Below are 24587 nucleotides of genomic sequence, written 5' to 3'. Positions count from 1 at the left end.
AGCATATCGTCAATGCATGGTGTTCCGGGGGCAGTAACTATTGCCACTCTGACTAAAGCCAGAGGAATTTTCCAGTGTTCACGCCTCTTCCTTTATGCAGTGAAACCTTGAGTTTATGAAAGTAACTGTGCCAGAAGGCAAGCACCTTCTCGGGCTTTGGAATGAACACTTGTTACAACACCCCCTCAGAATGTGGTGCGAAGGGAAAACAGTCTGGTCATTGGGTATGAAAGTAAACTACACTAGCTTTGTAGGCCAGGCGGCCAAATTTCATTCTAGCTCTGTGGTCTTGGGAAGTATACTTAACCCCCCAAACCTCAGCGTCTTTACATGTATATTTACTTTGGAGGATTACTATGGGAACTATGAAAAACATAGGCACAAAAGGCTTAGTCCTATGCCGGACACAAGAAATAGGTTAAGATTTTTGTACAAATGTTTTGCTGTATTCTGGAATGATGAGAGACTAAGTCACCAAGGATTATTTATTTTATTTTTATAAAGAGAATTTCTTCATTCTATTTTAACTAATGTGCCTTCCCCGTCCAACCCTTTGTGGTGGCTTTTTTTTTTTCTGAAAGCACTTTTTTCTTTGTGTCTCTTGGCTTTCTGCTTGTTGTTAGCTTGTCAGTAGTGACTGGTTTGACCAGCACAGAGCAGCATCCCTAGGGAGTGCCGTGCTTAGCAGGGCCACCTGCCACCTTGGGAAGTCTGCTTTGTCAGCAGAGTCCATAGAATTTTCTGAAGCTCTGTCTTTTGAAAGATGGTCTTACCTATATTTCTTTCTGTCATTGTCTTAGTTTCATATCTGTTGTTCTGATAAAACACCTGACCAAAAGCGTCTTGGGGAAATATTTGTCTTGTAACTTCATGCTACAGACTTTCATTGAGGGAAAAAAATAAAAGTGGAAACTCAAAGCAGTTAGTCCGATTAAATCTGCAAATCAAGAGCAAAAAATAGACACCATCTTGCTGCCGTCTTGCTTCTGCTTAGCTATGCCTCTTCACCTATGCAGTCCGGAACCATCTGTGCAGGGAATGATGCTACCCACAGTGGATGCTCTGCCCATATCAGTCAACAGTCAAGACAGTCTTCCATAAACATGCTAAGTGCATCTAGGCAATTCCTCAGCTAAGGACCCCTTCCAAGGTGATCTCTAAGTTGTTACAAATTGACATTTGAAACTAGCCACCACAATCATTAAGTATAGCCCTTTTATTACTATCAAGTGCTTATATGAAGGCTTGTCCAAGATCTAAACAAGATCCATAAGACAGAGATCTTGTCAGGTCTGAATAGTAAGCTTCAGCCTTAGAGACAGAGCCCTAGGAGTGGTTATTTCACTAAGAAGATGGGTGCCTGTCAGCTTTGCTGCCAATGTCCACCCTGCCAATTTCTTCATTAGTCATCTTGAGCTAATTCATCAGCTTACTCATCTACAAAATGGGATAATAATCATTTGAGAGATTGAGTTAATTCATAAAAAGCATTTATAACAGTATCTTGTGATCACTGGGCATGGTGGCACATGCCTGTAATTCCAGCCCTTAGGAGAAAGAAGCAGAACTATCAATAGTCCAAGGGTAATATAGTATTCATGGCACAGTTGAGACCAGCCTGAACTACACAAGACAGTGTCTCAAAAGACAGACAATGAAGGGAAGAGTGCTGCACTACTCAGTGTGTCCCAGAGAGCTAGCTTTGTGTGGGGTTCCTCTGAGCCCTGTGAAAGGAGGTGCTGAGGTTAAAGATGCTGAGCCCTATGGAGGGAGGTACTGAGATTAGAGATGCTGCTGAAATATATTCTCCATCTGCACAAACCCCTTCCTGTGCTTTTCAAGAATGGAGAGAACTGCCTGGTATCTGTTCCTATAGCATCTAACATTACAAAACAAGATAGAGTCAGACAGGCACTAACCCTTGGTGTATCTAGAGTGCCTTTGATTACATGTATGCAGAATTAGTCTCCAAAGCCTGCCTGAACAGGCATCATGGATCACAGGCCTGACCTCCATCATCCAGGGTCTTTTAATGCCCTCTTTTTTATGGCTAGTTCATGTCTCTTGTATTTCACAGTTTTCTTAATTATACCTAGGTAGATCTACAACAAAATGGTTTCATTGGAACATTTATTCACATGACATTGAAATGGAACTGTTTTCATTTCCATTTTTGCTTTCTTCAGTGAGCAGCTTGAGTGGACACCACCTGGACAGTGACCTCAGCCAGTTGTCCTCTAAAAGCAAGTCTTCCAAGTCCTCCTTACAAACCCATGGGGCTTTGGCAGCACATGCCTATTTTTTTAACAACTCTTAATGTTGGGAAATGTATCATGTTATTGATTCAGCCCTGTGATATCACTACATTAAAGTACATTCTGCCGCATATCTAAAATGCCTTCATCATCGGTGTAGGAAATGTTTGAGGAGTTCTCCTTCCTACAGGGGATGTAATTTAGCACCTTCAGTGTCAGCTCCGACTGCCTGGAATGGCACTCTCAGTGAACGTGGTGTCTATAAACTCATTTATAACGCACTCATTTCCCTAGCACTCAGTCCCAGGGTCTCTCACTAGGGCTTTGGAATGTTAGGGCAGGAATAAAAGGGTTTTATCTGCACTTGGCATCTATGCTAAAATACAGAGCCTTGTGTATTAGAGATGACCATTGCACCATTCTTGTTCCTCTGTGTAGTGTCCAGCGAAGCCCTAGTAGTAGCTGTTCCTGGGGAAACTGAGGCTTGGGAGATAACCAGGATATAGCTGGAGTTTCTTTCCAGTCTGGTCCCACAGCTGTTTGGCCCCAAATAAACACACAGATGGTATATTAATTATTAAACTGTTTGGCCAATGGCTTAGTCTTCTCGTTGGCTAGCTCTCTTAATTATTAACCCATTTCTATTAAACTATGTATTGCCATGAGGCTGTGACTTACCCGTAATCTGGCATGTTACTCCTTCAGCATCATGGCATCTCTTGGTGGACTCTCTCTCTCCTTGTCTCCTAGCCCCACCTATACTTTCTGCCTGGCTACTGGCCAGTCAGTGTTTTATTCATTAACCAATAAGAGAAACACATATACAGAACATCCCCCATCACCAGGAGCCACTGTTCATAGCAGAGACGAGATTAGATTTCTTCATTAAGCTTGCTCAAGGCAAAAATCAGCCTAGAACCTCCCTTCCCCTTTTGTTTGTAAAAGAGCAACTTGCACATGTGCACTCAGGGAGCTTAGCCATGGGCTGCCTGCTGATCAAAAGTTGCCCTTCAGTAGAGATGAGGCTTCCTTCTGGCCATGGATTAGAGCAGATGTAGAAAAGAAGGGCTTTCCAGGGCTCCCTGGTTACTGTTTCTATGACGAAAGGGGAAAGGATAGGTCAAGACAGAAAAAGAAAACTGACAAAAACACACGGCATCTTTCACTTGGTATCCATGCACGTTTCAGAATCAAGAAGAGTGTATGCCCTGGCTATCCAGTCCAAGGACTGGACTCGGGTAAGAGGATGGCCTGGATGCCGTGGTTTCCTTATCTGTGCAATGGAGTTATTGGTGTATCTGTCTCAAAAGGAGGGGAAACTACAGAGTTAAAAGGAGTAAGAGCCTTAGAAATGTACATGATACCACAAGAGGTGCGCGGTATCATAAACTCACAGAACTTTGATCCTATTATTTGGCATTATTATTCATTTTATTCTTTTTATTACACTGCTGTGTTATACAATCTGAGGTGCCTGGCCACTTCATCATTCTTGTGCCCTACCTATTAAAAAGAAAATATTTGGAACTCCACTTTTAATTGCAAGGCACACTACCCTCGTTCAGCAGTGGTTAGTTTTCAATGGTCTTTCCCAAATTGAAGTTTGGGCAAGTGTTGAATAGACACAGAATCTCAAGATGTCTGTGAATGCCTTTGTCCCAAGTACAACTCCTGGGAAGCTTGGGGTGAACAGGCCTGTTAACAGTAAGCAGCACTGTGCTGAGTCGTGATTCAAAGGACCACAGTGGCCCTTTCTTTTGGAATACCTTTGCTTGAAGAGCTCCTGAGCTGAGGGGTGGTTTGAGGCACTTCCTGAGAATCTGGACATCATCCCTCAGTAGCTGCTCGCCAGTCCTCTAGAGGGCAAGCTAGGTCTGTCAGTCTCCAAGGGGTCCCTCTCATTACTTCTACTCTCCAAGGGCAGCCCTGAGTTCTTCACTTCTCCTCTCATTCCCAAGCCCTTTTTCTTCCTTTGCAAGGCAGCACATCCTTGCTCAGAGCCTTTGAAGGCCAGCTATGGGGCCACTGCATTAAAGGTTTAGATGATAGCATCTAATTCAACATTACACTGACTCATTCATTAAATGTTTATAGAGAACATATTTCTGAGCCAGTGTTCTATCTCCAAGCCTTACTGACTCCTCTCTCTACCCCACTATATTAAGATTACAATTAGGAAATATTCTCAAATGTGGGCATTTCCCTGGGCTCATATAATGGGAAGTATGGTATGTATAAAAGACGGACATAGAAGCAAGGCTTGATTGTTACCTAATATTTGTTATCTTTATAACTTTTCTTCATTCTAAAAAGAGAACTAAATGTGACTTATAATGGTTAGTACAACAAGTAAAATGTAATAAGAGTAGCATAAAATACAAGAGAAAGATGGGTTGAAAGCAGGGGCTGGGCTGGTTCATTGAGTACTTAAATAATTTGATATTCAGTGAGCACAGCTGTCGTATGTGGCCCTCAGTATGGCTCTGAGCATCCTAGCACCTAAGAAACCCAACAAAGATGCCAGTTGTCCATCAGAGAGGAGAAGGTGTGTTTCGTAATAGACATACCCAGGAGTAACAATGTATACCCACACCTGTGAGAAGTCTGTTTGAGGGTTGTTTGAGGGTTGTCATGATAGCCTCTGGCAGGAATACAACGAGTGGCAGCTCTAACTCTTCCCCATTGAAACTGACTAACCAGCTCACTTGAAAACAACACCCACCTAGGAGCATCCTAAATGGATGAGCAGGTGGAGGATCAGAACTTCCCCTGTGATGGCTAATCTTCCTTATGAACGTGACTGGATTTCGAAGCACCTCCAGGTCTGTCTAAGGATGTGCCCAGACAGGTTTAGCTGAGGGTGGTGACACCGTCCCCTGGGCTGAGGATCCAGACTAGATAAATAGGAAGGAGAAGGCAAGCTGAGCACCAGCTTTCATCTCTCCACTTCCTACCTCAGTGTGACCAGCTGCCTCCCCCACCGCAATAGACCCTACCTTCAAACCATGAGCCAAGATAAGCCCTTCCTTCTTTAAGTTGCTTTTACTATGCATTTTGTTACACTTCACTTCTTCTCTCATTGGTGCAGAGCCACAGAAGGCAAAATGTGCAAGAAGGGCCACACCTACAACAAAATATAAGGCAGTGATAGTATTAACCTGGAGAGCGTGCAGGGCAATTGCTGCATCATTCACTCCCCAACCAGAAAAAAAAAATCATTAAAACTCAATTATGAACCAACTGAATTTCTAACTTTAAGGAACTCAACCTTTGGCAATGTCTCCAAGAAGACATAAATGAGAACTTCTAGTCCATTCCTCTTGAATTGTCATCTGCCAAGAGCTGTCATCTGGCTGGTGGAAGACATTCTCTCTGATGGCAGGATGATGATAAGCATTTACATAATCCAGATGCAATCTAAGAATACTACTTTAGGCTTCACCCTACATTCTTTCTAGCCTGGGTTTGTAGTCTTTTCTCCCACATGGCAAATAGCTACATCAGGACCAGTTGCCAGTGACTGTGTTTCTGTTGCTGCTGCTGTTTGGTTTTTAACATTCCCAATCTCGTATGGGCATGAAGGACCTTCTGACTTGTGAGAGATGCCTCGGAAAGGCAGGTCTGATTCAGTCTTTCACCCTGCCCTGGTTTTCTTTCTGTTGCTGTGACAAATACACTGACAAACAAGCAACTTTGGAGAGAAAAGGTGTATATGCATAAAATTTCACCTTGCCATCCATCATTGCATGAAGTCAAGGCAGAAACTCGAGCAACCAGTCACATCACATCCACTGATTGAACAGGGAGAAACAAATAACCTCATGCTGCTTGCTTGATTTCAGCCAGCTTTCCTCGCTCTACACAGCCTAGCTCTGACATGGTGCTGCCCATAGTGGGTTGGGTCCCCCTCCATCAATTATCAAGATAATTCCCTACAGACATGCTCACAGGCCAACCTGATCTAGACAATTCCTAAATTAAAACTCTTGTCTGGGGCGATTCCAGGTTGTGTCGAGTACAGTGAAAATCAACTAGCACAGTCCCCTTGGGTTGTTTTTCTGACCTTCAGTCATCAATACAACAAATATAAATAATGACACAATGTGTGAGAAACATACAAGGCAGAATCTGGAGGGCAGGAAAGGTGGCTCAGCAGTTAAAAGGGCTTACTGATCTTTCAGAGAATCATGGTTCAATCCCTAGAATCCATGCTGGGTGGCTAGCAGCTGACTGTAACCCCAGTTTCAGGGATCCAACACCGTCTTCTGGCCCCTAAGAGCACTACATGTGTGTGGTATGCATACATTCATTCAGGCATATACACACACAAATAAAAATTAAGTAAATAAATCATTTTCAAAAGATAAAACCTGGAATGGAGACACACAGTAGCTTTCCATCTAGATCACAAAATTGATAAAAACAAACACAAAGAAGTAATATGTATTATGATGTAATGCATGTCATTAGTACTGTAAGAAGAAAGTACCAAAATGCTTTAAGAGAATAATGTGTTAGTGTCTTCTTGCTCCCACAGGTTTTTATTCTGTTGAGTTTCTTAGAAGCAGAGTCTCATTACATAGCCCTGACTAATCTTAAACTCGTGGCATTCCTTTTGCCTCAGCACTGTGTCTAGTACAACACATCTTTACATGTATCTGCCAGATACCAGGACCCATGTGAGAGGCTGAAGTTGAGCAGGAGTTGAGCTTAGCCTTGTCCTTTAAGAGCTGCTTGTAGAGAGAGACACCAAAGGCTTTGTAAGGGTCTCCGTGAAGTCGGAAATTTTCTTTGGTGTGTTTTGGTGTGTCCTTTCCAACAGCCCTGTACACAAAAGAAGAGACCATAAACATCTTTCTAGGAAAGGCATCAACCTTGAGACACACAGTTGGAAATTGGCAGGGTGCCCTCAGAAGGTTGGGGAGATAATTTATTTTTCTAACTTCACGGCAGGAACTGAAGCCCTGGCAGATGTCTCTGTGTGTGACCAATGGCTGATCTGAGTGAGATCATTATTAATTATTAGCTACTTTTGAGTGTCTTTTTCTGAAGCTTCAGAACACTTGAGAAGCCCTACCTTCTTAGTTGCAATCAATACTGTGTGTACCTTGCATGGGAACCTGAGTGGCATGTAATTATAAAACAGTATTGATTCCTGGAACACTGAAAACAGACAAATCTTCCACAAAAAATCCAGCCAAATCTTCAAAGACCTTGATTATTTTTTCCTCAAGAAAGAGACCAATAAGAGTAACGAACTTGAAATGTTAGCTAAATGAGGGCTATTTCCTGCCAGAAGCCAGATCAGTACACATAATTATTTTATTCTCTGGGCTGGCGCTAATTCACTTCGTTTGAGTGTTGGAAATGCCTCTGCTTTGGGTATACAATTCAAATTATTCAGTCAGTTCCTATGATGATGTTCTCCCTTGTGTTCCTCTGAATTATTTTTTTCTATGAAACAAATATTCACTTGTTTGGATCAACATACCCCTGGTTTTCCATATCCTCTTAGTTACACTATCCAGGAAGCTCCCTAGCCCAGAGCTCTGCCCTTTTTTCATGCTTGTGGTCATCAGCAACTTCCTATTTCATGTTGGCCTGCTTATAATTCTAAGCAGGCATCCATGTCAGTCATTTTATTTATTTGTTTCTTTGTTTTGTTTTTGTTTTTCAAGACAGGGTTTCTCTGTGTAACAGCCAGGGCTTTCCTGGCACTCGCTTTATAGACCAGGCTAGCCTCAAACTCACAGAGATCCACCTGTCTCTGACTCCCAAGTGCTGGGATTAAAGGCCTGCGCCACCACCACCAGGCACCTGTCATTTTAGGGTAACTAGAAATCTGGAACCTTTCTTCCTTTTTGCAACTTCTTCCTTAGCAATAAAGATGAATAGTGGTACCCAGTCTACCTTTATTACATCATCGGTGCCCAGCTGACTCATGCCTAGACCTGTAGGAAGGCCTCGTCTTGTTTTGTTAGTGCCTAATGGTTGTTGGGGGCCTTTTGAAAATGCAAGCCCTATTGCATCATTTGGCTGCACAAAGCCCTGCCGAGACTCCTCATCGAGTATAGTATAAGATGGATAAGTGGTTGTCAAGTTAGAGTGTGACAGATACTGAGTCTTGCTGGGCAACTTCTTTCCTAAGATTTGGAGGGCACTGACACACAGCATACACTGATGTATTGGAAGGTTGCAGTGAAAGCTAGGGCAACAAGGCTTCCCCAGGGTTCTTGACATTTGGGGGGCCTGTGGCAGACAGCTGTGGTGGGATGATTCTTTCTCTGGTTTTGTAGAACTGACTTGTCGGTGTAATGGAGGCTGTTTTCTTTGGAATATCTCACCACTCCTCATCAAGCAATAAAGTGCCGTGAGAATGTCGCAGGGAATGAGGCATACCTGGTCTTGGTCTGTTTTCTCAGCACCTTCTAACTGAGGAAAAAGAAATCAAAGCTAGTACGGGTCTGACATAAAAGGCCCACAACTGTTCCCAAAATAGATGCTACCGGTACTACTGGAGAGCACATTGTTTTGTTTATTTATTTATTTTAATTTCATTTTACATTCTGATCACAATTCTCTCTCTCACCCCTCCTCCTGCCCCTTTCACCTCCCTCCCCAGCCCATCCCCCATCCACTCCTCCCAAAGAGTAAGGGCTCCCATGAGGAGTCAACAAAGCCTGGCCCATTAAGTTGAGGCAGGACCAAGCCCCCTCCCTTGTGGTGATATATTGCTTATGATCTAATAAAGTCAAGCTGAAATCAGAAAAGCAAAGCAGCCAGCAGCTATCTCTTACCTCTACCTCAGACCAAAATGGGGGACCCTGTCTCCACAAATCCTCAGAGCACAATGCAGGCTGCACTGCTCTCCACCAAGCTTCAGACTGCAATCCCTTGAGTTCCTGTCTCCTCCTGCCTTATGTTCCTCTCTCTACCCAGCCATATCACTCCTATCTCCACCTACCTAGTGCTGGGTATTAAAGATGTGTGATCCCAAGTGTTGAGATCACCATTATGTGAGCTGTTTCTCTTTTGGACTGCACCAATTTTATGTAGCTCAGTGTGGTCTTGAACTAACAGAGATACATCTGCCTCTGTCTCCCAAGTCCTGGGATTAAAGGTGTATACCACCACTGCCAGGCTCTATGGCTATTGCTAGCTTTGCATTTTGAGCCCCAGTGGCTTTATTAAATCATATATAACATATCACCACACTCCCTCCTGCGTTAAGGCTGAGCACAGCATCCCATCACGGGGAATGGGCTAACTCTTACACCAGGGATAGATCCTGGCTCTACTGCCAGGTGCCCCTCAGATATCCGAAGCTTCACAACTGTCTCCCACATAATGAGGGCCTAGTTCGGTCCCATGGAGGCTCCACAGCTGTCAGTCTAGAGTTCATGAGTCCCATGAGCTTGGTTCAGCTGTCTCTGCAGATTTCTCCATCATGATCCTGACCTCTTCCCTCATCCCTCTCATTGGATTCCCAGAATTTGGCCTGGGGGAACATTGTTTTAAATGTGATCATGTACATTGCAAGATGTTTGTTATATCTGCCCCTCAGGCTAAATGCCAGTCATGTGACTCCAGTTACTAGGACAGTCACCAGTGCCCTTCACGTGCCCCTACACAGTGTCTCGTGTTGTGGAAATGGGGAATGGCACCACGGCTATCTCCAAGCACCAGCTCCTGAGCTTGGTTCTCAGGTCTCCCAACCTCTCTCCTTTTCAGAAAGTAGAATGAAGAGCCAGGTCAATTTGGGTGTCTTCTGCCACATTTCCTATCTCTCCAGCTACAAAATAGTTGAGCTTAGGTCCTGTAGCATATGGCTGGCTTTGAAGTCAAGCCCTGCTATTTATTGGGATAGACGGTGGGTGAACAGTAACATGACTTTAAACAATTACTGTCCCCAAGCCTCAGTATCGGTACATAAACTGGGGATAATGACATCTACCTCAAAAGACATTTTTGAAGATTAAGTAAGATACACATGTAACATGTGGTTTGCTCTATCCACTCTTGGGTGGGGCAATTGTATGAGGTAAGAATGAAAATGAGGTCATGACGGTGCTCCCTCGGAGCATTTACAAATGATTCCTCCAGCAAACAGAGAAGCAGCTTGGTGTGAGCAACAGAGATGTGGTCTGAGTGGGATTCTGTGAATTCTCCTCAGTATGCAGCCTTGATTATCTACTCCGCTTATCTGAATCTTGTATCTTTGGAATCTTTGTAAGGAATGATATTAGAATGACTGAAGCATGTAAGTATTGCAATGGATTTCAAGAGTCTATGACAGCTCAAAGATGGCTGGTCTTTTGCAGCCTAGTTTGTCAATCCCAAATGGCCACAAAAGAGTGTGTCTTGGTGAGAGTCCACATAGATGGTCTACATAGCTCCAAATCTCTTGATATCACCCCTCCTTACCAATGTGTCCCCAGTAGCCCAGGTTGAAAAGCCTTGGAGCATTTGGGTATCTGTCTTTGAGAGCTCATGTCTATCACAGGGCAGATCTAATGCTAATATCACCAGTGCCCACTGCTATCATGATGTCTGCTTGTGACCCACAGCAACAAAGGCGGGAGAAGGAGCTTCGGAAGCAGCAGGAGCGGGAACAGCGTCGACACTATGAAGAGCAGATGCGCCGGGAGGAGGAGAGGAGGCGCGCAGAGCACGAGCAGGTACTGGGAGGTGGAAAAACTATGAACCTACAACAGGCCCCATGGGAACTGCAGCATCAGGCAGCTCTGGGGTATGGGACATGGTCTCCAAGTATGGGACATGGTATGGGACTGTTCTTTTGTGACTTTTGCTTTTTCTCAAGTGACAGTTCTTACCTATTCAAACAGTCAAGTGCACAGTTTGACAGCGCCCATGCTTTGCACCCAAGCCAAGGGCCTCCTCTGGCATACCTAGAATTTTTGAACTCCCTGCATGGAACCAAGTTCCTATTCTATCAATGAAGATGAGCCATGCTATTTAGGCGATTTCTACTCTCCAGCTCCTGATAAACTCACAAGCTGAGTGATAAACTCACAAGCTGAGTGAGCTAACTACGGGATGGATCTGTTACAAAGACTATGAGCTAGCTTACCTTACACATGTGTTCTATGACTGCTGCTGGCACAGAGCCTCAGAACTTTACATCATTTCTAATTCCGTGGAGTCCATAAGAGAGGAGCCTAATAACAAGCTTTGACAGAGAGCTGGTTTCATTAAAACCAAATAGAGACAGTGAGATGCCAGGCCATCACAAGGGGCCTGTGCTTTTGACTGTATTGATAAGCTTGGCTTTGCTATAGCCTATTCTTGCTGTTGGGTGAGGTGTTGGGTATTTTTTCCTTCCTTTCTCCAGCATTTCACTTGGAAGCTCTTGTCACCTTTGCAATTACTGGTTCTTTCTCTCTCTTTTCCTCTCTTTCCATTCTTCCCAATTCTCTGCTGCCTGCCTCTCCAGGAATACATCAGGCGACAGTTAGAGGAGGAGCAAAGACAGTTAGAGATCTTACAGCAGCAGCTACTGCATGAACAAGCTCTACTTCTGGTAATGGGAAAGTCACACACCAGCGGACCTGCCTGGTGTTCACCCTGAGTGTGTGCATGCTTGTGTGCGTGTGTGCGTGTCTGCATATGTATGACTTTGTGTTTCCTCCTCCTAACATGCCATTATAAAAATGAGGTCTTCCCTTCCAACCTCCTAGACCTGAGAATCTCACAGAGGCTTCATATAATTTCCTGACCCAGTTTGTTAATTCCTCAACCATTTAGCACACTTTATTAATTCCTTCTATTTGGGAAACTTTAGCATGAATCCAGCCTTATTATAAGTTCAAATTACATTCAAGACCCACTGTGTTTATTGCAGAGTAATTTTTAAAGCCATTTGCAACATGCTGGAATATAATCACAGCAAATGCACCTCAGCCATAGAGCCTGCTCAACCCTGCAGTCATTTCTCATTTGCAGGCTGTTAGTCCTGCCCTTACAATGGGAACAGTTTGTTTCCTGCTCATGCCGTATCTGCTGCAAGAACTTTTATCACTACTACTATATGCTCTCCAAATGGGCTGCTTGGTGTTGCTTTTTTTATTTTTTTTAATTCAGTATTTTATGTGATAGCATTCTGTTTTTGTTTCTTTCGTTTTTTCTTTTCTTTTCTTTTCTTTTTTTTTTTGTTGCCTTATAAATGAGCTTGCTAATAGCTTTAGTTAGTACAGGTTTTATCTAAAGGGTGGTGATCTCTGGTTATTTATTTGGTTGTATACTCTATCACATATGTTTGAAGAACCAAATTACCAAATTAGGACTGTATTGATAAGCTTGGCTTTGCTATAGCCTATGACTCCTAGGAATGACAAGCCTGACTACCCTGCATCTATGTTGCAATTCTCCAGAGACATGTCACTTTCCAAGTAGTATTCTGTAGGGACTGCCATTAAAGCAATCATGTTTTTATTTACATATTCTTGTGCGGACACTAACATGAGGCCTGGGCTTATTTGGGGTACTCCTTGTCCTTCTTGGAATTCTACTTGTTTCCAGTTCCCCTTTGCCTCCACTGCATGCTTTGCTGCTGCCCGCTGTGGTAATGTCCCCTGTGGTCATGTACCCTCTTCTTCGCTCTTCCTGCTCTGGGTAGGAATATAAGCGCAAACAACTGGAAGAGCAGAGGCAAGCAGAAAGACTCCAGCGGCAGCTAAAGCAAGAAAGAGACTATCTGGTTTCCCTCCAGCATCAGCGACAGGAGCAGAGGCCCCTGGAGAAGAAGCCCCTGTACCATTACAAGGAGGGCATGAGTCCCAGCGAGAAGCCGGCGTGGGCCAAAGAGGTGAGGAAGGGTTGTTATCAGTAGGGGACAGACCTTTGCCTGGTATCAGAAGGATCTGCTTCTGAGTACACTCAGCTTTCTCCCTGGGAAAAGCTATTTCCAATGTCTGGTTTTGGTGTCTTTCCTCTGGTAATTACAGGGAAATTTTGATGCAAAGCACATCTGTGTTCCAACCTTCCTGAAGGTTTTAAGACAAGATTTTCTTGAGACAAAAATATAGTCACAGCCAGCAAGTTAGCTCAGCAGCTAAAGACGCTTGCTTCCAAGCCTGGCAACCTGAGTTCAATTCATGGAACTCACATGATAGAAGGAGAGAACTATCCCCCAGAGGTTGTTTTCTGACCTCTGACATGTGTTGTGACACATACATGTGAGCACACACAGAGAGAAATAAATATAAAAATCTTTTGACTGTGTAGCCAACTGCCTCATTGTTACAACCTTTTCATGGAATTACCGTTTTGTTGTTCAAACACCACATTGACCCATCTTGACATCATTGACAGGAGATTAACAACTGGTTACTTATTTCATTTGACATAGAATCCTGCAGATTAAGACACACTAAGCGTAGAATCTAATGCATGAATGGATTGAAAGCATAGAAAATATGTTCAGGAGTGGCTTAGTAACCTCTCTACACAACTAATGAGGCATGCAAGTTACCTGTGAAAACTAGCCCTCACTTTTTGCCCTGTATTTGACAGTTAAAACTAACATTAATAATCATTACAAGTATGCCTCACTCGGAATACATTTGGTTCTGAACACAAGAATACATGCTCACTTCTATACCACCAATGCACCCTGTGTTTGGGATATCAGGTGGCCCAAGTGTAGAAATCCAGGTATTTCTCTGAACTGTTTCTACTCCCCAGGATTCTTAAGCTCAAACATGAATGGTTTAGGTAGTAAAATTTAGAGACTGAGGAAATAAGGAATTGCAGTGGTTAAAGAACAACCACTTTCTTTTCTTTTAAAAAGTCTGGTATTTAGAAGTGGTGCTTGGCTTGGCTGTTGCCGTCTTCTTGAGGCTTTGAGGTCTTGTAATGACAGCGGGCTTTGCTTATCTGCTCAGTACAGTGACCAAATAATTATTGCTGACATAAGGCTTTATGCACTCACAAAGTAAACATTTCCTAGCTTATACCTGTGGCCTTTTGTAGCTAGTGTAATTTGGTGTGTAGTGAATTTCTAGGACTTAGAATTTCAAAACCAAAGTAAAATAGAAGCCAATTGGGCATACCCCACAAACCCATAGTGAGGGAAGAGATGTTCAAATTACACCTCACAGAGGCAGGAAGGCTGTTTCCTAATCTGTGGCTTAATGAAGCATATTTAAATGTTTGAGGCTAAAACAGACTTACTATGAATAAGAAATTGGGCCTATCTCTAGAACAATCAAAATAGTGTAAGGAAGATGAGAACAAATAGGACTTTAGAATTTTGTTTCCAATCAGGCAGCAAAAAGAAATTTTAAACCTTAGCTGCCACTTAAAAATATGCAGACATACCTGAATATTGAGTCAATGGAAGTGAGTTAAGGATGCACTCTTAGTGAGCCAGCAGGGTGAAGAGAGTGGTGTATGGCATCGCCTTGCATGCTTGAGAGCCACACCATTATATTGACCCTAAAAAAATATAGGACAATGTAAGATAAACCCCGAACAAAGGTCTTAGCCCTTTGGAGTTGACCAAGGTCTTCCATCTTGTCTGTTGATGTCCATCTTGTTAATTTAACTTTCAAGTCATCCTTATAACAGTCTATCTGCTGCTATAAATATAGACTGACTGATGGACTTTTATCAGTTTAAAAAGAGCCACTTATAAATTGAGAGCATGGGAAGAGGGGGGAGGGAGCTACGAGAATGAGAAGGGAAGAAGAGGAAGGATGCAGAGGTCATGAGGGAGCAGAAAGGTTGAGTTAAGTGTAGATTAGAAGAAAGGACATACATAGGTAGGGTTTTAGTTAGGGGGGTGGTAGGGGAGGATGGGAGGGAGAAGGGAACTGAGATTGTCATGTAATTCAATCTTGTTTCTAATTCAAATATAATAATAATAATAATAATAATAATAATAATAATAATAATAATAAAGAGCCACTTGTTCTCTGAGCTTCTCCTGGGAAGTCCTTAGACTGAGAGAAACCCTGGAGAATAAGACATGACAAGGAAATGCAATGGGTTAGGAGGAGAAAAAGTCATGGGGACAGGAAGGACTAGAATGTGGGCAGCAGGGGGAGAGTCAGAGGGAGTGGGGCGACAGCACCCATGCTGGGAACCGAAAGCCTGGGAGGATTAGTGTATTTTGGGTAGCAGGGAGAGGCAATTGAAAGGAAAGGACTCCAAAGAGAAAAAGAAAATGATACAGGAAGTCTGGGTAAGACAGGCATGTCATTAAGCAGCATCAGGACGCCCACGTGCCTATCGCCAGCATGCATAAGAAGAGCAGAGTTCCTGTGTGCCACCTCTCCCTCTCCAGTCCTCGTGTGACAAATGCCCCATCTCCTGAGTCAACCCAAAGCAAGTTTCTATTTTCCCCTAAACTGTTTCAATGAATACCATAGTCCCCTTGGATTATCTGCAGTGCACACCATTTTCCTGCCTGATGCCATGGCTTTGTGACTAATTAGTAGGATATTGGCTCAAGGAACTCTTAGCAGACTTGGAGTGCCCAGTTAACTGAAATAACACAAACTAATAGGGCAAGGGCTCAAGTGTCTTGCCTGTGTTTGCTTATTGGAAGAATTCCATGAGAAGGAGAAAGGAAAATGAGGGAAAGGAGAAAAGGATCTTGCTGGAAAACAAAAATGGAAAGTTGGGGCTCTTTGAATTCATCAGGGAGACATAAAAGTGCCTGTGTGGGTGACTACAGAAAATTCTTACTAGAAAAAGCACCAACTTGTAGCCATTGAGACTTTCTTTTCCTTTGACATCCAGGTAGAAGAGCGCTCAAGACTAAACCGACAGAGTTCACCTGCCATGCCTCACAAGGTTGCCAACAGGATCTCTGACCCCAACCTGCCCCCAAGATCGGAGTCCTTCAGCATTAGTGGGGTTCAGCCTGCTCGGACACCACCAATGCTCAGACCTGTTGACCCCCAGGTATACTATCTCTTCTGCTCCAGTGGGCACTTGTACCCAGGAAAACCTGTTAAAAGTTGAAGATTCTAGCATGGCATAGGACCTAAGAAGTAAAGACCCTTAGCATGACATTCAGATGGGACAGAAGCCCCTCGGGATTGAGAGGCTCAGGAAAATAGACCGGGAGGTAAAGCTATTGACCTTGAGTCAATTTCAAAGTCACTTCTTGGTAAAGTGGCTCCCATGGAAACTCATTCAAGTGCTGCAGGGCGGGGACAAGCATTCTTGTAGTTACAAGCAGAAGAATTAACATTCATATAGAGACCTCTGAAGTAGACTATACTCCCTTTCATTGAAATACGGGTGGAAATCTGAACTGGAGAACTCAATAGGCTTGGTGAAATAAGCATGTACCTTCTGTGCCTGTAGCTCTCCAGGCATGCTCCTCAGACCAGCAGCCAGCAGCACCCATGAGCTTCATAAAAATGCATATTCCTGGGTGTGCCTCAGGCTTGCTCACCAGCAAGGCGGGGTTGGACCTGGCAGTCTGACTTTAAAAGTCTTGCGGGGTTGATCCGGGTACCCCTTAGAGGCTGTGAAGAACTGTGTGAAGATATTTGGTGGGGAAAGATTACTTCACTACTAGGAAAGAAGCTTTCTGGTAAGTTCTGCAAAGATGAAATTCAAAGTGAAATAGAATATGGAAATTACATGGGGGAAGGAGTGTAATGCAGCCTTTCTCACACAAACTCTTACATTTCTCCCAGCACCCAGCTGTGGTAGGGTTTTTCCAGTGTATTTTCAGGTCACCTTTGAAATATGCACTACTGTTTGAACTGGAACTTAAAAGAATCATGATAAAAATGAAGGCTTCTTTTGTGTTTTAAGTTGGTGGTAATAAGCAAAATTCAAGATTTCTCAGCTTCCACACCTTCCCCTGATTGTTTTTTTATGTATATAATTCGCTCTTGCAGACTCTTCAAAAGGGGACATTTTACAAGGGTTTCCCTTCTTTTTAAAACCTTCTACTTTGACCATATAATGAACCTTTGCCTTATTAAAGGGGACACTGTGGGAAAATGCCCTTCTGAAATGATGAGGAAATAGCAGTATAGACTTTCTATGGAAGCATTCTTTGGGTCCTTCAGTGTTCCGGTATTCTTGGGATGGTCTGCTAACGTGAGTTTGTGTTTTGTACTAGATATGTTAATTGCTTTGTTTTATGTTATTAACATATTCAATAATATTCACATCCATATGAGCATTAAAGGGTCTAATCTGGCTAATGCAGAACACTCAGCAGAGCAAAGCTTTAGGATTTTCTTGCTTGTCACTATAGCATTCCAACAGGAATTACCAACCAAAGAGTGGTCATTGTACAAAGTCAATGGGAAATCAATATTGCTTGAAATAGGTAGGGCAAGCTTCAATGTTCAAAAGTGCAGTGGTACATAGGCAGGGTGGTGGTAACAGGGTCCCTTGTACCCTGATTTGGGTGTTTCCTTTTTGCTTTCTTTCTTTCTTTTTTTTTTTTTTTTTTTTTTTTTGGTTTTTTGAGACAGGGTTTCTCTGTGTAGCTTTGTACACCAGGCTGGCCTTGAACTCACAGAGATCCACCTGCTCTGCCTCCCAAGTGCTGGGACTAAAGGCGTGCACCACCAACGCCCAGCCTATGGGTGATTTTTCTTAAGAGGCCAAATGAAACTTCCAGAAGTCATTCCTGCATGAACAACAGCACTGCATGCCCAATTGTTGAAATAACTCCTCAAGAAACATCCTGATATTGGGGGATGGAGTATATTCTCAGTGGTGACAGCCAGCCCTGGACAAGTCAGGACACTATAGGGTCTAATGAGGTGGCCCATTCAGTAAAGTACTTGCCATGTAAGGAGCCAAATTCAATCCCTAGAACGCACATAAAAAAAGCCAGGCCTGGTAGTGCATGCTTGTGAACTAGCACTGGGGGAGTGGGTTCAGGAGAATCCTTGGGGCTTGTTGGCCAGCCAGCTTAGTCAAATTGGCAAATTAAACAGAGTGAGGGCCATGTGTGGCTCGAGCCTTTAATCCCAGCTCTCGGAAGACAGAGGCAGGTGGATTTCTGGGGGTTGTTAAAAGCCAGTCATAACTACATGGAGTTCCAGGCCAGCCTGAGCTTCAGAGAGAGACTCTGTTTCAAAAAGGAAAGAGAAGGAGAGGAAGGGAGGGAAAGAGTTGGGGAGAGAGGAGAGAGAGAGAGTCAGACAGACTATAAACCAGGTAAACATTCTGAAATTGACCTCTGGCCTCTAAACATGCGTGTGCACCTCACACACGTACACATAGGGTGGGAAGGGGGACACATAAGGAAGGAAGGAGTACACTACAAAGGTCAGATGCATGGGCTCTGGGGGCGGGACACTGGCTTCCAGCTCAGCTGTGAAATCTAGAGTGTGACTTAATCTCTTCCCACCTGAGATTGCTCATGTCTGAAAGAATGCTGGTTGTGTCTACCCCAGGGTGGACTCAGTAAGTTCAGAGAAGGAAAGACATTTAATTTAGACCATTTCCTCTTCCATAAGACACTTGTAGCTAAAGTCAAAGCTAAGGACTGTACAAGAAGGAACTTGGGATAGCTTATAAAACAGCTTGTGTTACTGTTTGTCCAGGAAATGTTGAATAAATGTAATTATTGTTACTACCACCTTGCTATTCCCTGACTTCTCAGCATTTCCAGCTCACACACCGAGCCTGTTGCCAGGATCCCTGAGTTAGCTCTATGTATTTTCTAAATTGGAGATTCTGAAGGACTGTGAGAACCATGCTGTGCAGCCTTGTATAGCAGGAGTGTCTCAGCCTGTTAGGCTGGCTTGTCCCAAGTACAATTATTGCTAACTGAAAACCACCTGTCAATAGCTCAGATAGATTCAATTCCTGTGTACAGAACTTTCTGTACCTTCAACCTATGGGCTTCTAATAATGCTGGCCCTATGTTGTGTGTTTAGATCCCGCAGCTGGTAGCTGTCAAATCCCAGGGACCTGCCTTGACCGTCTCCCAGTCAGTGCACGAGCAACCCACAAAGGGCCTGTCTGGGTTCCAGGAGGCTCTGAATGTGACCTCTCACAGGGTAGAAATGCCACGCCAGAACTCAGATCCCACCTCGGAAAATCCTCCTCTCCCCACTCGCATTGAAAAGTTCGACCGAAGCTCTTGGTTACGACAGGAAGAAGATATTCCACCAAAGGTACATCAGTGCTGCTGTATGTCTGTCACTGCCATCACTGTCAGCATCCTCTGTGCTGTGGCATGTCTGTCACTGCCATCACCATCAGCATCCTCTGTGCTGTGGCGTGTCTGTGTCACTGCCACCACCATCAGAATCCTCTGTGTTGTGAGGTGTCTGTGGCTGCCACCACCATCAGCACCCACCACTATTCCATCCATTTCACAGTTTGGAGAACATGACTGTGTCTATTGTCATTGTCCCTTCTCTAAGTTAAGTCTTGGGTAGTCATTTATAGCTTCTGATCTTTTATTTCCCACAGGGACAGAGATTCAGTGACAGGGAAGTGTTTGTCTTTGTATAGAGTTAGAACTCTCAACACCAAACACTCTAAGCTATTCTGCTCTTCATGCTGGAAAATAGATTAGTGGGTATTTTCGATGATTATTGCATCTATAGCTAAACAAACCAAATAAGTAAAAGAAAATTCACTTACTCTTACATTTAACAACACAAAACTCAACCAGATTTCAAAGGTTCAGAAAATGGTCTGGGGACTGGGAAAATGAAACTCAGTCAGTTAAGTGCTTGCCACACAGGCATAGGATTTGAGTTCAGGACCCCAGCAGTCATGTAAAATCCAGGCTTGGTGACATGTATCTATAACCCTAGTCCTGAGGAGGTGGAAACAAGAAGGTCCATGGTCAGAAAGTCTAGCTAAATTGCTCTCTCTCTCTCTCTCTCTCTCTCTCTCTCTCTCTCTCTCTCACACACACACACACACACACACACACACACAGAGAGAGAGAGAGAGAGAAGAGAGAGAGAGAGAGAGAGAGAGAGAGAGAGGCAGAGACAGACAGAGACACAGGCAGAGGCAGAAATATTGAGGAAGATACACAGCATTGACTCCTGGCTCCACAGGCATATATACACATGGCTGTCACACTCATGTGCACACATATGAAAACACATATGTACAAACATACAGGCTGGCCTGGTCTTCAGGCATTTCAGTTGGCTCCACTTGAGAAGTGCTCCTTCTAGACTAAGAAGTACTGTATTTCCAGCCTTAATTACAGAGGATTGAACTTTAGAGGGAAATGACTAGCTTTCCCACACTACAGAGCAACCTTGAATTCTTTTGTTTCGTTTTACATTACTTAACTATTGTTTGTTCCCAGGAATGTTCTGGAATGTGTCTACAGTCAACCTGGATGTCTTTAAAATGCTAAGACATTTTTGTAACAGATTTTTTTCCTGGCCCATGAATGTCTTTTCTCCTGAGCTCAGCATATGAAGCTGTGATAATTAGAATGTCTTACCATTACTATTAATCCCAGGAAAAAATAAAGTAGTTTTTTTTTTTTTTTGGACAGTGCAGGCAATGATTTTAATGTTCAGTAAGATTCTTGAAAATAAGGGAAATAAAAACAACACACAAGTGTGCTAGCTATCAAATGAAGAAGTTTCTTTTTTTATAATTGAAAAGGCTTTTTAATTCTTTTAGAAACACAGTTGTAAACATGGTGTTTGTGGTCCTCATCTTCATGCTGTTAAAATCTAACTATGTATCCGAGGTATAATCTATGAGGGAGATAATAGTTACGACTAATAATTATGAAACAATAAAATAGTTTTTAATGATTTCCAAACAGTTATCATCTCCCTCTCAAGTGGGAATCCTAGCAAGGTTGCCATTATTTTGACAATGAAACAGTGACAATTCTTGAGACCTGAAAGAAGAGCCTGATCCACTCTCTATAGGTGACATGTGTAAAGCTAGGAAATACTCAGGGTGCAGTCATCTACTGAGAACTTCTCTACAAATGTTTTTATTTACACAAGGAAAATGGGGAAATAACAGCAGTAGTGCTTAATTTGAACAGGTGTTATGCCAGTTTGAACATTTGGTTTTGTTTCCTTGATTCCATTTTATGTTAAAATGAATTATAACAAAATATTTTTTCAAAATAGATAAAGGATGACACTTAGATTGAAAGTCATCCTCTGCACTAATGTCTGTGTGTTTCTTGTAAATAACAGACTCCCTTTGCATAATACCTGACCCCACAAGCATAGTCTGTATACTTTTGACAGAAGCCACATTTGAATTCTATTATCTGCTTTTCCTGGTTGAGTTAGTAATTAACACTTACACTGTACTTCCCAGCCTTATTATACTCACACAGGCATTTCAAAACTCTTCTAGTATTTTCAGTATTAATTCTGTTTTATAAATAGCATTTACTAGTTACAAAAAGACATGTGGGGTCTTTAATAATAGCAGCTTTCTTAGGAAGTATAACAGTCTATGTTTTCATGATATAGGAGAGATAAGAGCTGCAGAGATCACCCAGTGATTCGAACACTTCTGCTCTTGGGAGGACTTTGGTTCATTTCCCAACACCCACATTGGGTGGTTCACAACTACCTGCAACCACAGTTCTGTGAGATCTGATGCCTTCTCCTAGCTTCCATGGGTACCCAGCACATATGTGTTATCCATCCATACAAGCAGGGACTCACACATACACAAATATTTAAAAGTAAATAATAAAGTGATAGGTTCTTCAGGCTCCCCAGCATATGACTTACTGTCCAAGGTCTCAAATGGCACCCAGCTTTTCACTAGAATTCATAATCTATTTGTTCGTTATGATGAGCCAAAGTAAAATGTGACCTTCTCTGTTCAGCTCCCACCTAAAGCTCTACCGCAGGACTAAAGGCATCACTCCAAAGAGGTTTCTCCTAGCTACCACTCTTGTCTAAGCAAGAGGAGGTAGTTTCTTGTGACTCGGTAAATCAAGGTCATTAGAGCAATCTCTGTTTTTAAGATTAAAATGATCTTAGTGGCCATGGAACACTCCTCCTTGACTTTTGACAGGAGGTTGTCCTTTGGCTTTGTTTAGGATTTCCTGTTTCTCTGCAGGGTGGAGGGCAGTTCTTCTGTAGAGTAGCTTACCTGCACTGTATTATGGGAAATATTTCTCAATTCCCATTTTCTTCCAGGTGCCTCAAAGAACAACTTCTATATCCCCAGCATTAGCCAGGAAGAATTCCCCTGGGAATGGCAGTGCTCTGGGCCCCAGACTTGGATCTCAACCTATCAGAGCAAGGTAAGAGGACAGAGGTCACCATGCTTATCCAAGATACCTGCTTTCCTAAAGAACATCCCTGATCTTTTCTTCACTTCTGAAACATGTACATCTGTCACCTGGGCTATCAACTTTGATGGCCTTTTATAACTTCAGTCTGATGCTTTTTAAGATCTGAGCACAAGCTTAGAAATATAGATGTGGTTGTGGCATTGCAACCAATTGCTTTGGAGACCATTCATGGAGCCAGAAGGAAATTGGAGTTAAATTACAGCACCAGGTCAAGAAATGTACACCAAGAACCACTGAAGCATCACAAAACTCTTGCTTTGGAAATAGTAAGCAACCTCAGAAATTCTATAGCTTGGCCCTGACAAGACCAGCGTTGATCAGGAAATCACCCCAGTGGCCTTATGGAGGGTCTTCCATGATTTACTCTATGTTCTTTTAGGTTTTTCCATCCAGTGCATATCCCTACAATGAGGAGGGTACATCCAATTTCCACTGGTTGGTACAGAGGTCTCAAGGGATGCTGGGAAGTAAACAGTGTCTGCACAGTATCCGGGCAGACTTTATGTGGCAACAGATGCTGTTTGTTGCTGTTGTTCATCAAGTCTCCCTTGGATTTGTCATGATGAATGCATCCTTTTTTAGGAGCCACAAAAATAGCAAGTGGCCTCTGCAGGGGCATTTAAAAGGATGCATTAGGACAGGCTGCTTTCTTCTTCACTGTGTTCATGACGAGAGAAAGACCATGAAGAGGGAAAGGGGAGAGTAAAGGGGGGGGACTTATGGTTTTTTTTGTATACAGAATACTTTTGATCTCACTCTCTTTTCTCTTCCCTTGAAAAGCCGTAGGAAGGGGTCATTCCCAAAAGGAGGAGGCACTCCACATAGAATCTCTCTGGGGGGAAGATCCCAGCTTCATTCTAAGTGGAGTTACAAATTGTAGGACTCTATGAACCCCTTGTTCTCCTGCAACTTGTCAGATCTGTGCCTAGCTGGTGTGACCACACAACCCTAGGTTACTTGGACAGTGCTGTGGTCAGGGCACAGAGGCATGCTAGCAATGGACACAGGCTAAGTTTTATCAGTCCCTCTGTTCAAGTCCTCAGATACTGGCACCTCCTGATCTTTTGCACCCTGCCCTGGAGAATATTTTCATTAGGTCCGTTGCTTGGAATCTGGCTGCTTAGATGAAGTATCATCTCAGCCCTAAATACTTTTCAGTCAACCAAAAAGAATGACCCGCTGTTACAGTCGAGTGACAAGCAGCCATTTAATTCCCCTGAGATGCTGTTGTTAACAACATTAGGGCCTAAGAAAATGGTTGTTTGATGGGCAGTGACTTATAAAAGGTAAGGGTGTACTTTATTTTGTGCGAAGAATACAAACTTCCTGAGAGACCCCAGGGTCTGTCTACTTACAGCAGAGAGGACATGAGCTGAGAGTTTGCAGTTTTCCACCTACAATGCACATCCAAAGATTTGGGGTGAGAGCATGGAGATGCCCCATCTCTTCATGTAAGACAATCTGCAAAACACTCTTGCTTCTGCCAACATTCACCTCCACATGACCAGCACTTGAAATGTGAATCACTGGCTGGTGAGATGGCTCTTAGAAGTGGTGAAAGACAACTGCTGCATAAGCTTGGCAACCTGAGCTTATCTCCAGAACCCATACAAAATTAGAAGGGGAGAACCCACAAAGTTGTCCTCTGACCCCCACAAGATTTCCATGGTATGTGGAGACATCAATGTCCAGTATCTCTCTCGATGGTCCTCCATCTTTTTTCTGAGTAGGGTCTCTCACTGAACCTAGAGTTCACTGCTGCAGCTAGGGTGGCTAGCCCTCAAGCCCCTGAGATCCTCTTGTCTCAGCCTCCCCGACACTGGGATTACACATGGCACCACTGCACTTTCCAGGTGGCTACTGAGGCTTCAAATTCAGCCATCCATTCTAAACCAATTATGGTAAGCTCCAGGCCAATGAAGACCGTGTCTCAAAAGAGGTGGAGCACTCCTATGGTTGTGCTCTGCCCTCCATAAACACACATGTATACACTCATCCACATGTACACAAACTCTACATACATGTACACAGGCATTATTTTTAAATGGCAAGGC

General features: G+C 43.3%; 1 protein-coding gene across 3 annotated transcripts in view; it reads left to right on the top strand.

The window, feature by feature from the left end:
• Positions 1-24587, top strand: part of Tnik (TRAF2 and NCK interacting kinase) — a 399852-nt gene that overhangs the window by 312953 nt on the left and 62312 nt on the right. For all 3 annotated transcript variants that reach the window (XM_035451031.1, XM_035451029.1, XM_027392076.2), the window contains exons 13-17: positions 10823-10933; positions 12892-13080; positions 16020-16184; positions 19145-19384; positions 22376-22482. In XM_035451031.1, the coding sequence (XP_035306922.1) occupies positions 10823-10933; positions 12892-13080; positions 16020-16184; positions 19145-19384; positions 22376-22482 (812 nt within the window). The remainder of the gene's footprint in view (positions 1-10822; positions 10934-12891; positions 13081-16019; positions 16185-19144; positions 19385-22375; positions 22483-24587) is intronic.

The sequence above is a fragment of the Cricetulus griseus genome (assembly GCF_003668045.3).
Source record: "Cricetulus griseus strain 17A/GY chromosome 1 unlocalized genomic scaffold, alternate assembly CriGri-PICRH-1.0 chr1_0, whole genome shotgun sequence".
Taxonomy (NCBI): domain Eukaryota; kingdom Metazoa; phylum Chordata; class Mammalia; order Rodentia; family Cricetidae; genus Cricetulus; species Cricetulus griseus.
The sequence above is the reverse complement of the archived record's forward strand: the minus strand, read 5'-3'. Positions and strand labels throughout refer to the sequence as shown.